General features: G+C 43.7%; 1 protein-coding gene across 3 annotated transcripts in view; it reads left to right on the top strand.

Annotated features, from left to right (window-relative positions):
- The window catches only part of SCN10A (sodium voltage-gated channel alpha subunit 10), a 91,625-nt gene extending 76,395 nt beyond the window's left edge, over positions 1–15,230 (top strand). For all 3 annotated transcript variants that reach the window (XM_049099956.1, XM_049099955.1, XM_049099954.1), the window contains 5 exons: positions 462–515; positions 1,360–1,497; positions 3,872–3,976; positions 9,019–9,289; positions 12,044–15,230. In XM_049099956.1, coding sequence (XP_048955913.1) covers positions 462–515; positions 1,360–1,497; positions 3,872–3,976; positions 9,019–9,289; positions 12,044–13,254 — 1,779 coding nt within the window. In that variant the 3' untranslated portion in view covers positions 13,255–15,230. The remainder of the gene's footprint in view (positions 1–461; positions 516–1,359; positions 1,498–3,871; positions 3,977–9,018; positions 9,290–12,043) is intronic.
- The last annotated feature ends 3,384 nt before the right edge of the window (positions 15,231–18,614 follow it).

The following is an 18,614-nucleotide window of genomic DNA, read 5'->3' as shown; positions in this document are numbered from 1 at the left end:
AGGTGATGACTTAGAATTCACTACTTGTACAAAATAGACATGATACAGCCACCTGTCCAGTCTTCTACTGCAGATCCTCTCCTAGATGGTAATAAATTGTATTCCAGACCTATTATAATGATGGAAATTGCTGGTGGTGATGACAGACAAACACATTCACACTCCCATTCATTCATTCATACTTGCCTTCATCTGTTTGTTCATTCAGTCCTCCATTCAATCAGGTGTTGATGCAGTTGCTTATACTTTTTTCATGCATCTCACTGTTTGTTCATGCATTTGTTCAACAAATAATCCCTGAGTAGCTGTGGTGTGCCAGGCAATGTGCTTAGCCCTGGCAGATATAGGGAACTGCCTCCAGGGGGTCCATCCCTATATAAGAAAAACAGACAAGCGAACCAAAACAGAGTTCAGTGTAGACGATGTGCAAACACTGAGTAGCCTCTGCTCCTTGTTTCTAGGCAACCTTTAAAGGCTGGATGGACATAATGTATGCAGCTGTTGATGCCCGAGATGTGAGTCTCAGCCCACCGTGCCTATTGCCTTCCCCTTGGTGCATCCCACTCACATCAGTCTAGTTGAAATGAACTGAAGGTGGCCTTGATACCAGAAGAGGCAATCCCCCACAACAGCCTGTCCTTATCCTTCCCTGGAGCAGTGTCCAGGTGGCCCTCTGTTGAATGTTTAAGCCAACCTCACCTGCTCTCCTACCAGGCACACTCCCCAGGCTTTTCAAGTTCTTCTTCTCACTACTGAGGAAAGTATCTTCAGGACTTTGTGTGAAAGCACATCCTGGGCAGAGGCAGGAGTAGGGTGGTGGCTAAAATAAGAGCACTGTAATGGCAGCTGGGTGGAAGAGATGGGTACTGCTGAGAAAAGACCCTTTGCTGCTGTGGCAGGCATTACTGATGCCCTGCCCCAGATCCCCTCAGCCACCTCTTGAGTTCACCCTTATGCTGTGCTTCTGATTCTCTGAGACTTGACTTTCTTCAATGCCTCAGAGCTTGCTCAGCAGCCCCTTCCCCAAGAGCAAGACATTGAGTGTCCACAGGGGCAACCCTCACAGATAAGTTTTGGGAGTCTGTAGATAAATGCTTCCCAATCCCTTAGAAATACAATTCTGAGATGCATTCTACACAATTCATTGGAGAACCCCAACAGGATGGAGTGCCAGTTGCCCCTCAGTGAGAACCTGCTTAACAATCTCCCCTTCTGCTTTTATTCTGCTTACCCTCCCCCTCCCTCTGTCCTGCTTCCTGACTCCCAAATAAACCACCCACCGACTCCCAGTTCCTTGTCTCAGGGATGAACACAAACATACACCCACCGCTCCCCATGCCTCACCTTGTCTGTTCACAGGTGAACTTGCAGCCCAAGTGGGAGGACAACGTGTACATGTACTTGTACTTTGTCATCTTCATCATTTTTGGTGGCTTCTTCACACTCAATCTCTTCGTTGGGGTCATAATTGACAACTTCAATCAACAGAAAAAAAAGATAAGTGGGGCTCAGGTGTTTCCATGAATCTTCCACTCCCTGTCCCCTGGCCTCATGAGTAAAGCCAACACTACTCGTAGCCCTCATGTCTGACTGGGGGTCCAATTTTGGCCTTTAACACCAACACCCACCTTTGCATCCTGACTATAGCCCTCACACTTTCCTGGTGTCCTGGAACTGCTGCTGGAAGAGCTGCATTTCCCTGTTTCAACAGCATCCTCACTTCTGTCTGGGTCCCCTTCCTTTCTCTTAGAGTCCCCAGGTCTTCCCAGCTGGAAACAGGTGTGCTGGGTGTGTCCCAGGTGACCCTTGAGAAACATAAACAGGAAAAGAAAAGGCTCCAGCACCTGCTGCCTCTGTCTAGGACTCTGATCCCCTGAAGCACTGAGTTGGGAGGCCTCAGCAAGGGCCGGGGCTCCAGTGTTGGCAAAATCCCAACCCTCCTGGGGATGGAGAGGAAGACCTTTGCCTCCATGGATGCTGACTCTGATGAATAGGAACCCAATCCCAGATAACCTGTCATGTTTACACTAAAATATGAGGGCATTAAAGGTGTAAAATGCTTTATTGTTACCCTCTATTAATCTTTCATTTAATACCCCCCATTCCTTTGAAATAGATAAAGCACCACTTTAGACTTATGTAAGCTGAGATCCACCGGGGCGGGGTGGTGGTGGTGGAAAGTGGGTCCTATGGATAGGGTCACATGGCACAGCACTGAGAGTCCAGCGTTGGTTTTGGTCTTATACAAACCTGGGCTTGCATTCCCAACTCAACCACTCGCTAGATCACTGACCCTGACAGTTTTTAATAACTCTCTAAGCTTCAGCTTTCTCATCCATTCAATGGAGTTAATGATACCTATTCACAGGATTCTGGTGAGAGGAAAGTAAAAGCTGTATAAGAAACACCTAGTTTAGGGGCACCTGGGTGGCTCAGTCAGTTGAGTATCTGCCTTCAGCTCAAGTCATGACCCTGAAGTCCTGGGATCAAGCCTTGAATTGGGCTCCCTGCTCCCTGCTCAGTGGGGGGTCTGCTTCTCCACCTCCCTCTGATTCTCCCCTCTGCTCTTGCTGACACTCTCTCTTGTTCACTCTTTCTTGCTTTCTCTCTCTCTCAAATAAATAAATAAAATCTTAAAAAAAAAAAAGAGAAGGAACACTTAGTTTAGGGCTGAGCTACTGACTATTATAATTCAGAATAAATGTCTAATAACATAGGCTTCCCACTGTAGGAAGTCCTTGGCCAGAGTTCTGGGGATAAGAAGTGGGCAGCCCTTCTCTGCCCCACAGGGGCTCAGCAAGACACCTGTAAAGCAATGACCAATGTTATCAGCATCCTAGAGGTCTTTGAAGCCATTCAAGCAGTCTCTTCTCCCATTTTATATAAGGAAACTGAGGCCTTGACAGGGAACTGGCCATGTTCGGTGATAGAATGAGATAAGCCAGTGATGAAGTTGAGAGGGACTATATTTGCTGACTCCTTTCCCAGAATTTTCAGTGGGGCCCCATCTTGTGCTCCCAATCTGCTGCCCTGCCCCTGCCTCCAGCCCCTTTGAGATGTCTCTCCCTGGAAGCTCTCTGTGTCCACAGATTCTCTAAATCTCCTCTCAAATCCCAGAGATCTCACCCATTTCCCCAGCATTTGCAGTGACTAATTTATACAAATATGCTATGGAAATGGAAAGATTTCAAATTATGCCAGGAAGTGAAAGATGAGGGGTTGAATGAAGGAGGTCTCAAAGGTCCTCAAATAAAACCCAAAACTAAGGGAAGAAGACATTTTCAATGGTGGAGATTCTGACACTGTAACAGCAGAGGGCAATGCAAATGGCAGGACCTTAAGAGAAGCAATCAAGAGTTCTGCAAGGACCCTTAGATAAGGCAGTAACTCTTCTTAGCTCCTCTTCTCCAGAAAGGGGTCAAGGGGCTGGATCTCAGGTTCTTTGATGCAGAAGGCCCTGAAGGAAGCTCTTGCCCCTGACAGGAACTGTGATTCCAGAAGCCTAGTTGAGTTGACTACAATGAGCAGGCTGGATTCAAGGCTCAGATCTAAACTGATAATTACCTTCTCTTTAGGGTCTCTCCCAAATTCTTCCCACCATCTGCCCAAGTGGCACCTCTGGATTCCTGCAGAAGAGAAACAGGCTTTATTCCAGAGACTCAGGAAGGGAGTCAGAGTTAGAGTTCAGTCCCACCCACTTTGTCACTGGTTGTGGCATCTGAGCAGGACACTGCTTGATTCTGGCTTTGACATGCCTTTCTTCAGAGAAGGGAGAAGGTGGAGATGTTCTTCTCCAGCATGCTTTGGTTTTGACATCTCTGGGAGTTCTTGTTCCTTTAATAACGGTGATGTGTATTATCCTTTCCTGTACTTAGGGGGCCAGGACATCTTCATGACAGAGGAGCAAAAGAAGTACTATAATGCCATGAAGAAGCTAGGCTCTAAGAAGCCCCAGAAGCCCATCCCACGGCCCCTGGTGAGCCCCAGAGCTTCCTTGCAGCAGAGTGTGCCTAGAAATTCAACGGATAGCCTATGCCTATGCTGGGTAGGGGTTGGCCAGTTCTCTCTGTGAAGGGGGATATCTGCATTTGGGGATGAAGTAATAAGAATTCCTGGGCCCAAGGAATGAGAAGTCTAAAAGAAGCAAATCTGGTCTTCTGGAATGAATATATCTCCCACAGGTACTCCAAATAGACCTGTTTAGGGAAGTACTGAGTTCCCCAACCAGTTTAGGTTTCAATTACAGGATTGGAAGCAAGTTAGGCTAAATAATAGTAAAGGTGGTAAGAGCCCTGAAACAAAGTTTTTGTGTTGGTTTGCATCATGATCTAGATCGCAGTGAATCTCCAGCCTCACCCTACATTCCACACCATGGTTAGAGTAGACAGAGAGGAAATGGCCAAAACCAAACCCCTGGGATCCTGACCCCAGTCATGGTTATGGTCAATAGGAATCAAAAGTTATCCCATTGCTGGGTTTAATGATTGACCAAAACTTAAAGCCGTACTCCACTCCACTTTGATTCCTTTATTCACAAAGACCCTAAGAGACACGCCCTTTTATTCCCCCATGAAATGCAACACCCAAACCATATATATTATCACCTAAGCTCTTCTGAGTCCTCCAACCAGAAGATGGAAAATGTCAAACCTCTAGTTGGCCTCTATTGAGAATAGATGAACAGGTTTGGGAGTGGGAGTATTGCTATGTTGGAAATGTACAACAGAACCTCTTCCAAGAATTTCTGAGCCATCCACTCCAGTGAATAGTTTGCATCTTGTCACTTTAAGTAACCCTTCTGTGGTTAAAATGCAGGATCCGTGAAGAAAACTACAGGTGCTGTCTATGACACAATGCCATTAGCCCTTCCCCCAACCAGAGCGAAGTCTAAGGACCTGCAACAAAGGAATCAAACTTTCCCTGGAATTAGGGAGAATTCTGTTGGCCAAGGCATTAGGATTTCTAAATCAAGGCATGGGGTCTGCATAAGTTACTAAAAACTTCATGAGCAAATAGTCTTGAAAGCATTTATGGGAGAAAAAAAATGCCATGACCTTTGGATATACTTTACTTGGAAACAATGATCATAAATGTGTCACTATACTCAATTCTGATAAGAAGAGTTACGATGAGGATGTTCAGACCTATGTAGGGGCAGAGATTTCCTTCCAAATTTCCTGTAAGATCAAGATAACTGAGGTTGAGTGAGCTTTAAGCTCAGGAAGTACCCCTCTGTCAACCAGTCCAATGGGCAGACACAGGCTCAGAATTAAAAGATGTAGGTAAATAGCTAAGCCCCGCCAATCAGTATCAAGTCAGGGAAGGAGGATCCTGAGAATTGCAGTGAAGCAAACAGCTAACTCCTGCTGGCCTTCACAGGTGGCTGGAATGATGCTGAATGTACATTTGAACCAGACACTGAAGAGTCTGTGCTAGGGACATCCCTTGGCAAAATCATGACAATTGTTGGCACCTTGCTCTATGCACTGCTCAGTCTCTCTATAATATCTCAGCTACTCCCATTTTATCAATCAATCTCACGGGCCACCATAGCTTTCTCCTCTCAAGGAGGACAATTTCATGAATAGGATAAGCTGTATTTCAAAAAAGGACCCTGGAGAGGACATTATCTTTAAAAAAAAAATTTTATTTAAAATCAATTTGCCAACATGTAGTATAACACCCAGTGCTCATCCTGTCAAGTGTCTTCCTTAGTGCCCATCACCCAGTCACCCATCTCCCCACCCTTCTCCCCTTCCACAACCCTTTGTTTGTTCTCAGAGTTAGGAGTCGCTCATGGTTTGTCTTCCTCTCTAATTTTTCCCCACTCAGTTTCCCTCCTTTCTGTTGTAATCTCTTTCACTATTTCTTATATTCCACATATGAGTGAAACCATATGATGATCATCCTTCTCTGACTGACTTATTTCACTCAGCATTTTACCCTCCAGTTCCATCCACGTCGAAGCAAATGGTGGGTACTTGGAGGACATTATCTTAAGACGAAGGTAGGAACCTAATGTTGAAATTCCAGATACTACAATAGGAGTGGAAATCAATGGTTGGGCAGAAAGACCTATGACAAAAATCACAATTTCTCCTATTTAAACCATAACAAAGACCCTCCAAGGTTGGCAATAAGGGAGGCCCTTCACATGGATAAGGGAAGTGAGACCTCACAGCCCAACTGTGTTTCTGAGATTCATCATCCCTTTGGATGAGCAGGCAATGTATTACTAATTATCAATACTGTCCTAGCTTTAATAGAGGAATATGGCTCTCTCCTTAATACTCTGTTCTAAGCACAGCCAACACTCTTTTCCCTTTGTTCCCCTTATCATAGCTGAGGCAAGGCTGGAACATTTCAATAAGACTTTGAAGTCTTAGAGGTCCCAAAGGGGAAACTAGCAGAGCAGGGCCCAAGCAAGGGCCCAAGCAGCAACTGCATATGGCTGCTCTCCAGGGCCCACAAGCCTTGGCCCATCCTCACTCCTGGCTGGCATCCATATGGCAGGCAACATCTTGGCACCCACCACCCACTGGGACAAACATGATCATCTGCCTTCCACAGAGTCCAGAGCCAAGAAAGAAACCCAAGCAAAAAGATAAATTGCCACTCCTACCTAAGATTCACCTTCTCAGATCCAGCTCTTTTACCTAGATTATTGGCACTAGAATGCTCACCTTCTTCCCTTAGTAGTTCCAATAGGTTGGACAGGTCAGATAAGCTGGACATTGACACAGGAGTTCTGCCCCACGGGTGGATGGGTGCCATTTCACAACAGGGCCAACCTGGGATACACATACACACACACTCCCCCTCACCACTGGCAAAGCTCAAGTTCTAAATTTTATGCTGCATCCATAGCAAAGACTACAGCTTCCACGAAACTGGGAAATTTTATTCTGTAACATTCCCTGCTACAAAGATTACTAAAAGCAGGTTTCACATACTTCACTTTATAGGGAAATAATAAGCTCTAGAATATCACATCATCAGTCACCCACTCTGTCTCTGAGAGCACTGAGGTTTGCAAAGGAATGATCCCTGCCCACAGGTTAAGCCAAGAGCAGCCAGCAAGCTGCTCCATTCCCAGCATCCAAATATCCAGGGAAAACTCAATGCCTATAACTTAGTAATATTGTCACCTGCTCCGTTTAATTAGAAGTTGTGTGGTCATGAAGAGGCCTTTGTGTTTTCCTCATTTTCAGTGATGAAATGGAAGTTATTAGTGGCTCTTCAGTCTCCCTCCCACTCCAGAAAAGACACGGACCAGCAGTTATGCCCAAAGACAGGCCCACTTGGGTCTGATTCTTTGCTCTACCCCCACAGTGAGCAACCTCTCCCCATCAGGAAGCAGAAAGAAAGACCAAGCCCCTGTCACAGCCTTTCTCCCCTCTGTCTACCTTGCTGCTCTTGTGAGTTCCCTGATGAGACTCATGACAGGTTCCTCTCTGCCTCTACTCATGCAGAGCCCCGCATATAGTATACATTCAGTAATGCCTGTTGTATACAATAGAGTGGCCTTCTATTTGAGGTGTGGGTAATTCAGAGCTGTCCATTCTGTCATCCATTCATTCATCTATTTATTGGGCATCTATTACATGCCAGGTACTCTTCAGACACTGAGGAAAGAGCAGTGAGCAACACATACAAAGTTTCTTCCCTCAAAGAGACTACAGTCCTGAGACATAGGAAAACAATTAGCAAAAACCACACATACCAGTTGACTGGTTGGAGAGATTCCTAAGAGAGAGAGAATAAGGTAAGGAGCAAAGGGTGCCTAGGACTGAGCCTTCACATGCTCTAACATCTAAGGGCTGCATAAAGAAGACTCAAAAAAGAATAGCCAGAAAGGCAAGAAAAAAACCAAGAAAGGAAGGCATGATAGAAACAAAGAAAGGAGAGTTCCAAGGTTCCAAGGTGGCAGGTGTGGCAAACAATGCCAAATGGATATCCTTGGACTTACATTCTGGAGGTCACTGGTGATCTTAACAAGAACCATCTCAGTGGCAGGATAGGGACAAAAGCCATGTTGGTGAAAGTTGAGGAGTGAGTGGGAAACAGTGCTTGCACAAAATGCCTTTAAGAACTTAGCTATGAGAGTAGGAGGAGAAGTAGGGTGGTAGCTGGAGGGAGATGTAAGGTTCAGGAAGATTTTTCTTTAAGCTAGGAACAGTTAGGTCTTTAGATATGTAGCTAAGGAACCAAGAGGTTACTACCAAAAGTGGGGAATCTGTCCAAAAGCCTCACTCCTCAGTAAGGAAGCCAAGGGACCAGGAGGTTTGTAAGTGGCAGCCATGAAAAAGAGGTGAAGGTGGGCTACCTAGATGACAGGAGAAGCAAGATGCAGTAGAAGCAAAGGTCTGGATGTTAAAGTGAGAAACAAGAAGGACTCCAGGCCCACCATCTTGTCCTGAGGTAACTGGAGTGGGGGGAAATGAGTGGCCACTGAGTTTGCAGTCTCGAACTCAAGCTATGCACGCACTATGGGAGCACAATGATAAATAAGACATGGCCCCATCCTCAAAGAGCTCACTGTCTAGTAGAGAAGAGAAGAAGCACACATGAAATGCTAGAACTCAAGACTGACTATAAAGACTGTGGGGGTGGGGGAGAAGAAACAGGCAATGTGGTGTGATGTGATTGGTGATTAAGGAGATCTCCTTGGAAGAGGTAGGGCTTAAGAAAAATGGATCACTCAAAACTACTGGGATTTAGATAGCCCAGAGAGGGGATGGGAAGGGCTTGCAAATGGTTCACTGGCAAGGAAATAGTGCCTGGTGACTTTAAGGGGATGGGAAAAGCAACAAGGACTTGGATTGAAGCATTGAAGTAGAATCAACTAAGAATAAGATTTTGGAAGGAGTAAGGACAGGACTTGGCTTCTGTTTAGATGTGCTGTTAGGAGAATAAGAGACAGATTTTAGAAATCCATCGATGAAGAAGGCAGCCTCTCTAGATGTGTTATGTATGTTGACTGGAAAGGCCCTGATGAACCATCTCTTCTTTTTTCAGAACAAGTACCAGGGCTTTGTCTTTGACATTGTGACCAAACAAGCTTTTGACATTGTCATCATGGTCCTCATCTGCCTCAACATGATCACCATGATGGTGGAGACTGATGAGCAGAGTGCAGAAAAGACAAAAATTCTTAACAAAATCAACCAGTTCTTTGTGGCTGTCTTTACGGGCGAGTGTGTCATGAAGATGTTTGCCTTGCGGCATTACTACTTCACCAATGGTTGGAATGTGTTTGACTTCATTGTTGTGGTCCTCTCCATTGGAAGTAAGTGGGCTTACAGGTTGTGGGGAAGCCCAGCCTCTGCTTGGGGTTGTTTGGGCTGTTTTTCTCAAAACTAAGAGGTAAAAACAAACTTTTTCATATAAATTATATGTTAGAGGAACCCAGTATTTGCTGCTTTCCAGGAGTAACAGATTTAAAATCCCCCTTGTCCTCTCAGTAAAATGGAGAGTTTCCATTGGGCTTCTCCAAGTGTTTTTAGGCACCAACTGTGTGCATAGCCCACTGCTTGAATTTTGGGGCTGATAGGGACAATCACTCCTCCAGAGAATATAAAATGATGGAGATTCCAGTGGGCTTTATCTTGATAGTCTTCAAAGAGAATGGTGGTATGATGTGAGGTGAGCCATTAAATACTTTCTGGGAAAAAAAAAAGTGGTTGCCAGAAAAGTGAGGAAAGACTAAGAGTGTTCAAAGGAGATTCTTAAGTCAAGGATCTGGAATTAAATGTTTATATATTAAAAAAATAAAATAAAAATAAAAAAATTAAAAATGTTTATATACTGTCAACTTAGGGAATGTTAGTGATAGAAAAGTCAAAGAATCAATGCCAAGAGATCAATGTTCTTAGGGCCTACTCTGGGTGTTTGAATAATAGGTCCAGTATTTGGGGGCCAATGGGTATTCAGAGAACACTCATAAAATCAGAAGCTAAAGTAGGGGATGGAGCCACCACAGTTTAGTGCTTGCTAACTTCTGAGAACTGGTCTAGGACTCTTGGATCCTCACAACAGCTCTCTGAAGGAGTATTATTTTCCTAATTTTATACATTTAAAACTGAGCCTTACAGATTAAGAAAGTTATGCAAGGTCATACAGTTTGTAAAGGGCAGAGCTGAATTTAGACCAGGCTAATGTTCTTCTAACAAATTAGTTGCCTTCCACCAACAAAGAGAATGTCCTTAGCCTTCTTGTGGTTTAGGCGAAGTTTGGCCCTACAAATCCCGGTGCACCAGCTTTACTTTGCATTATAAATATATACTTAACTATTATATCATGACCTGCTTACTTTTCATGTCAGAGCGTAGCTGTGGATTTAATTTTCCATTGATTTGCCGTCAAGAGCTAACAGCATCTAAATACAACTTGGCAGCACTTAATCAATCTCCCCACCCTGGTCCTGAAACACAGACTTGGGTTGTGTTTATTTGTTTGGGATGTTTATTTTTGTTTTCTATTTTGTTTTGTTTCCCTGTTGCTGCTGTTTCTTGTGGGAGGTTTGTTTTCTTTGCTTGCTTCCCAAAGTGAGAAACTCTAAAGGTCATTTTGACTTTAGAGAAAAGAGCTCGCTTATGTGACTTCCATATCAACGCTATAGAAATAAAATATACTCAAAGTACTCCATTCTGTGATGGGGACACCTTTACTACCAGTTCCTATGACCTACACAGCAACACCATCCACTGGTTAGAAATCAGTCATAGAGGCAGTTGGAAAACAAGTGAAAGAACCCACGTCTTCATCCTTCTGTCCTCCCTCTCCCCCGTTATTCCTTCCCACCAGCAAGACATATATTGAGTATCTAATTGTTACAAGTATGAAGACTCACTCTCCTTTGAACTATTATGTAGACTGGTTGGCTGGCAGGATCTTAGTAGATTATACAGACACATAACATACCTCATGCTTTGGAAAAATATCCCAGTTAAACTCGCTTGAAGAGAGGGGCTTTCATAAAGATTTTATAATATAATATTATCATTACTTCCCAAATCTCATCCCATTTCCTTCCTCCTTCCAACACAATATTGTGACCACCCATATTCATATGACAAAAGACAACTAGGGGAAGAGGGTCAAGGGAACCCTGGCAAGGAGAGAGAGCTTGCCACCACACCCCTCCCCATTTGTCCTGAGAGGTTTTGAATCCTGTCTTACCTAAAGGCCTCACCTAATCTTTCATGGTCTCAATAGGCATCCGCATCCCCAAGATCAAGCTTTACAAATCTTCCAATTAGATCATATAGCAAGATATATACATTCTTTATCTTTCCAACTTTTTTCATAGATGGAGGGTTGGGAGGGCCATAACTGACCCTAAACATGCCCATCTCCAGGCCCTAACATAGAGTTCAAACACAGCTGGAGATGGAAGAAACAAGTAAAAGCCATTATGCAGACAGCTGGCCATTCAAAGCCATTCTGCTTTAGCTGTCAGCAAGTTGCCCAACTCTTCAAGCCCCTTTATAATTAATGCCAGGCTCTGTACAATTATCCACAGGACCATGTGCCAGGAACTGAGTCAATCTTCACAGTAGGAGATGGGGAGATGAATCACAGGGGATCCTGGCCTTCACAGAGCACCAAGAAAAGGTGGAGGAGAAGTCATGTCCCAAGACTGAATTCTTAGGGAAGAGTAGGGCTGTGTCATAGACAGAAACAGATAAGGACTGTGTACATGTGGAATATGGTGCAGTGGCTTCCATTTAAACTAGGCTGCAGAAGATAGGGCTTTGGCCATGGAGGTTGACTAAGACGAAGACATTCCAAGTGGAGGGAAAGAAAGATAAGAACATGGTGAGAAGGGTGAGACTTACTTGACAGAGAAAAGATTTATGCAGTGAGCACGTACTGAGCCCCTACTTTATGCCAACCACTGTACAACACTCAGAGGGTCCTTGAATACAGATGTTCACATGGAGATCCATATAGAGTCAAGACGAGAGATTGTGATTGCAGCCAGCTTTGTCAGGGCTCATGCTTGCAAGTACTAATTAGATCATTTCTCTCTCTTCTAAAGGCCTGGTGTTTTCTGTAATACTTACGTCACTTGAAAATTACTTCTCTCCAACGCTCTTCCGAGTCATCCGCCTGGCCCGAATTGGCCGCATCCTCAGGCTTATACGAGCAGCCAAGGGAATCCGCACACTACTCTTTGCCCTTATGATGTCCTTGCCTGCCCTCTTCAACATAGGGCTTCTGCTCTTCCTTGTCATGTTCATCTACTCCATCTTCGGCATGGCTAGCTTCCCCCATGTAAGTTGGGAAGCTGGCATCGATGACATGTTCAACTTTCAGACCTTCGCCAACAGCATGCTGTGCCTCTTCCAGATCACCACGTCGGCTGGCTGGGATGGCCTCCTCAGCCCCATCCTCAACACGGGGCCCCCTTACTGTGACCCCAATCTACCCAACAGCAATGGCTCCCGGGGGAACTGTGGGAGCCCGGCTGTGGGTATCCTCTTCTTCACCACATACATCATCATCTCCTTCCTCATCGTGGTCAACATGTACATTGCAGTGATTCTGGAGAACTTCAATGTGGCCACACAGGAGAGCAGTGAACCTCTGAGTGAGGATGACTTCGATATGTTCTATGAGACCTGGGAGAAGTTTGACCCAGAGGCCACTCAGTTTATTACCTTTTCTGCCCTCTCAGACTTTGCAGACACCCTTTCTGGCCCCCTGCGAATCCCAAAACCCAATCAGAATATATTAATCCAGATGGACCTGCCCTTGGTCCCTGGAGATAAGATTCACTGTTTGGACATTCTTTTTGCCTTCACTAAGAATGTTCTGGGAGAATCCGGAGAGTTGGATTCTCTGAAGGCGAATATTGAAGAGAAGTTTATGGCAACTAATGTCTCAAAAGCATCCTATGAACCAATAGCAACCACGCTCCGGTGGAAGCAGGAAGACATTTCAGCTACTGTCATTCAAAAGGCCTATCGGAGCTATGTGCTACACCGCTCCATGACAATTTCCAACCCCCCAGCTGTGCCCAGGGCAGAGGAGGCTGTGCCACCCCCAGATGAAGCTTTTGTTGAATTCATGGTAAATGAAAATTGTGCACTCCCAGACAAATCTGAAACTGCATCTGCCGCATCTTTCCCACCATCCTATGACAGTGTCACTAGAGGCCTTAGTGATCAAATCAACATGAGCACATCTAGCTCAATGCAGAATGAAGATGAAGGCACCAGTAAGAAAGTGACTGCTCCTGGGCCCTAGTGAGGACACTCTAGTATGGACCTAATCAGTTCTGATGTGAACTTCTGCTCTGTGATAACTCTTTCCCACTATAGGTGGCAACCAGCTACCACCTCACCAATGCATGCCACCAGTCACAGTATCAGAACTGGGCAAAGAATGAAATTGGTGCCCACCTTTGGAGAAGCCCTCAAAACCAATAGGAGTCAGAAGCCAAGAGCATCTCCACTGTGACTACCCTTTTGAATTTCAGTATCAGATAATGTATCTCTTACTTTCCAGAAAATGTCCCTGGTCCTTTCATTTTAATTGTGACCAGAACTTATATTTACGGTGACAAACTTCTCAGGACCAGAATTTCCAAAGATATATGGTAAGGATGTTGCTGAAGGTCCAAGGTAGTCTTCTGTGAATCCCAAACAGAAACTGACAATGTTATTTAGGATTTTGCATGACTGCATGTTGAGAGCTGCCAGACAATTGCTCCTGCCCAAGGTAACACCTGTGGTCTATGTCATGAAAGAACTTTGAGATATCCATTAAAATTAATATTTTTAGAGGTATATCAAGACCAATGTTACATCTTAAAGTGTCATTTTTTAATTATGTGAAACTGACAGGTATCATAAATCACTTCTTCACTTTCAGGATTCCTGATATTGTTTTGCAGTTTGAGCTTGAATCTGGGTAGGTAGGGCAGGAAGGACCACTATCCTGAAAGTTGTTCTAATCCTACGTACTCCACCAATTGCCATGCTACCTGCACCACACTCTTTCCACCTCTGAATCTCAGTTTCCCCACTTGTAAAATTGGTGGCAGATGCGAGACAAAATGGACACTCTCTATAACCTTGCATTTTTGTTGTATAACCCATTGGTGCTCTGCGACAATTTAGATAAGAAAACATTCTCCCCTGAAATTATAGTGGTCAGACTTTTTTGTCCTGTAGCTAAAGAGGCAACTTTTTGATCCATTCCAGAATCTGTTTCACATCTCATAGTCAGACCTTAAGAAGGGAAGTTTTCACATTCCCCTTGGGCCGAAACTCCATAATTAGCATAAGCAAAAGAAAAGGGACATTCTGAATATTTTCTTAAATACATCTTACAAATGTACCTATCAAATGACAGGTACACTCTAAGCACAAGAGATAATGGGAATTAAGCCCCAAATGATTAATTGGGTTTATGCAGTGAATGGAGAAAGGGTTGTCAGAAGAGAATATTCAGGCCATAGAATGTGGTGGGTCTTAAGATGAAGGAGAGCAAGGAGTTTGTGTGACAACATAGGACATAAAGGATCTTAATGACAGCCATGATCTTCTATTAGCCTTTGGAACATTTTCTGCCACAATGACAAGGATCAGGTCAATTTGTTGATATATATATTTGATCACTTCATAACATTTCCCATTTACATAATTACAAAGCTTAGGAACTAGACCACCATACAGGCCTCATGGGTACACATTTTTCTGAGACCTTGATCTCCTTTCTCTGTCACTGTTGGTCCATCAGAGACCAAAAAGGCTGTTGATGTGTTTGTTGGGGTTTGTCAGCACCCACAGATACAAGTTAATAAGATAATGGTGGAATAGCTGAGAGCCAGGCTGTCCCAGTACAAATCAGATGTTTCCATATGAGTGGTTTGTATCTTAAGGATGAGTTCAACAAAATAGCTCTTCCTCACTGGTTCCACTGAATAAGGGAGCACAGATATTGATGGTGCCACTTCTTCAACATCTAAATCCGATGCAATTAATGAAAATGTCATCTAAGATAGCTGGATAGACAGAGATCTTGGGGACTGACTTATTTTTATATGTTATGTGGAAGAATGAAGTGTACCAAATCATCAGGCTAGTTTTAAGTAGATGATATCATTCTCAAAGATATTCTTGATACATTTTTTACCCCAGGCGGTAAGTTGAATTGTGCACCCCTTCCCTCAAAAAAAGGTATATTGAAGTTCTAACCCATGATCCTTATTTGGAAATAAATGTGGCCTTATTTGGAAATAAAGTGCAGATGTAATCAAATTAAGACATAATCATGGGGCACGCTGGGTGGCTCAGCAGTTTAGCGCCACCTTAAGCCCAGAGTGTGATTCTGGAGTCCTGGGATCGAGTTCTGCATCAGGCTCCCTGCATGGAGTTTACTTCTCCCTCTGCCTGTGTCTCTGCCCCCCACCCCTCTCTCTCTCTCTCTCTCCCTCTCTCTATGTGTGTGTGTCTCTCATGAATAAATAAATAAAATCTTAAAAAAGAAAGACATAATCATACTGGATTTAAGTGGACCCTAATCCAATGATGAATGTCTTTAAAACATGAGGAAAATTGGGACATAAACACACAGGGAGGAGAATGCCATGTGAAAACACACACAGAGAATAAGAAGGCAGCTTTGTGAAGACAGAGGCAGAAAATGGAGTGATGTGGCTGCAAGCCCAGGAATGCCAAGTATTGCTGGCAAGCACCAAATACTAGAAAAGGGCAAAGAAAAATTCTTCTCCAGAACCCTCAGAGACAACACAGCCCTATTAATACTTTATTGATACTTCTATTATTAGACTTTGACTTGAGACTCTGGTCTCCAGAACTGGAAGAGAATACATTTCTGTCATTTTAAGCCACCTAGTTTGAAGTACTTTGTTACAGCATCCCTAGCAAACTAACACACCCCACATTTTCTTCCATACAGATGCATTTCCCAAATTATGATGAGAACCACTAGAAAAGTGATGTAATATACCCAGCTTGCATTGCACAGTTTTCAGAAATTTATTCAATGCAAATGTGGGCTTAGCCCTTGAACATTTCACTAGACCTAGTTCCAAAGTTCACCCGCTGGTATAATTACAAGGTGGGAGCAAATCTGAGAGGTCCAGGGCAGATGGAGAGTCAGAGCTAGCTTCTCAGCCTCACTCATAGAAGATGGTAGTAGAATCTCTCTGACCCAGATTATATGAATATACCTAAGTGCTGAAGGGAAACGAGAGATAGAACAGTGGTATTGACTGTATAAATATCTGGAACCTGCAGGATCCTCAAAATTTCTCCACCATAAACACTACCCTTACTTTTTAATCCATTAAACTGGGGCAGCCTGGGTGGTTCAGTGGTTTAGCACCACCTTGGGCCCAGGGCCTGATCCTGGAGACCCAGGATCGAGTCCCATGTCGGGGACTGCATGGAGCCTGCCTGGAGCCTGCTTCTCCCTCTGCCTCTCTCTCTCTCTCTCTCTCTCTCTCTCTCTCCCTCTCATAAATAAATAAAATTTTAATCCATTAAACTGTGTAATACACAGACATAGATGGCCAAGAACATTCAAGAACATTCAGCCAACACAAATGGCTAGATACAGGCAGAGCCTCTAGCAGGTTTGCTAGAGTGTTTGCCTTTAGACAAAGGTGAGGTCACTTTCCTAAGCACTGAGGATGTAAAATTAGTAAGACACATCCTTAGCCTGGAGTTGAACACAGGCTGAGGTTTAATAAAAAAAAAAATTTTTTTTAATCTAAAGATTTCCAGCAGTGACAAACTAGGTTATTTAAATCACCCCTTCTATTGAAAACAATGAAAATGCTAGATAAGTACTAGACAACAATAGTATGTAAGTTGGTAAAATGTGAGCTGAGTAAGTGTTCTAAAGCTTTGCTTTTATTCAGAAGGAAAGTAAAAGTTTGTATTATTATTAGACTTTGATAAGTTAAGAATTCATGAATTAATTGCTAGGATTGCCACTAGCAGAACAGAACCAGTATATTCCAAACTAGGATGGAGGAAATATGCTAATAAATAGACAATAAAAAAAGTAAGATAAGAAAGAAGATAAAAGAGAAATATAGAACAAGGGAACAAGCTGCCTTATGTGGTTTAGAACTGGCTTTTTTCTTCTACTGAATACACCAGCTCCTGTCTTTCCTCTAAAGGTCTTTGCAAGTTCAGGAGGTTACTCCCCCCTTCCCTCTGCCCCCTCAGACATGAGAGAAGGGCAGAGATACAGGCAGAGGGAGGAGAAGCAGGCTCCATGCAGGAGCCCCAGGCGGGACTCGATCCGGGAATTCCAGGATCAAGACTTGAGCGAAAGGCAGACCCTCAACCGCTGACCCACCCAGGCAACCCAAGTATCATCTAGAGTGAAATTTACTTAGGTCGTGGTTAATATTCTGACTCAGCCCACTCATACAGCCACTCTACATTCAGCAAAATGACTAGAAGGAAGAACTCACCACAAAAGAAAGAATCAGAAACACTACTCTCTGCCACAGAGTTACAGAATATGGATTACCATTCAATGTCAGAAAGCCAATGCAGAATCACAATTATAAAGCTACTGGTGGCTCTGGAAAAAAGCATAAAAGATTCAAACGACTTCATGACTGCAGAATTTAGATCTAACAAGACCAAAATTAAAAATCAATTAAATGAGGGCAGCCCCGGTGGCGTAGCGGTTTAGCGCCGCCTGCAGCCCAGGGTGTGATCCTGGAGACCCAGGATCGAGTCCTGCATCGGGCTTCCTGCATGGAGCCTGCTTCTCCCTCTGCCTGTGTCTCTGCCTCTCTCTTCACTCTCTCTGAATGAATAAATAAATAAATCTTTAAAAAAATCAATTAAATAAGATGCAGTCCAAACTGGAGGTCCTAACGATAAGGGTTAATGAGGTGGAGGAAAGAGCGACATAGAAGACAAGTTGATGGTAAGGAAGGAAACTGAATAAAAAACAGAAACACAATTAAAAGACCATGAGGAAAGGTTAAGGGAAATAAATGAGCCTCAGAAGGAACAATCTATGTATAATTGGGGTTCCAGAAAATGCCGAGAGGGACAGAGAGCCAGAAAGCATATTTGGACAAATCATAGCTGAGAACTTCCCTAATTTGGGGATGGAAAAAGGCATTCAGATCCAAGAGATAGAGAACCCCCCCAAATCAATAAAAACCATTCAACACCTCCACATTTAATAGTAAAACAAATTCCAAAGATAAAGAGAAAATCCTTTAGCGAGAGACAAGCAGATTCTTAATTTAGATGGGGAGAAATATTAGATTAACAGCAGACCTTTCCACAGAGACATGGCAGGCCAGAAAGGGCTGGCATGATATATACAGGGTCCCAAATGAGAAGAACATGCAGCCAAGAATACTTTATCCAGCAAGGCTCTCATTCAGAATAGAAGGAGAGATAAAGAGCTTCCAAGATAGGCAGAAATTGAAAGAATATGTGACCACCAAACCAGCTCTTCAAGAAATATTAAGGGGGACCTTGTAAAAGAAAGAGGAAGATACCATTTGATTTAGCTGAGAATCAATAACAGAAGGAAATAGACCAAAGCATATGTGGACTCTTAATATATGACAAAGATGGCTGACATAGCAGCAA

The sequence above is a fragment of the Canis lupus genome, chromosome 23 (genome assembly GCF_003254725.2).
Source record: "Canis lupus dingo isolate Sandy chromosome 23, ASM325472v2, whole genome shotgun sequence".
Lineage (NCBI taxonomy): Eukaryota > Metazoa > Chordata > Mammalia > Carnivora > Canidae > Canis > Canis lupus.
The sequence above is the reverse complement of the archived record's forward strand: the minus strand, read 5'-3'. Positions and strand labels throughout refer to the sequence as shown.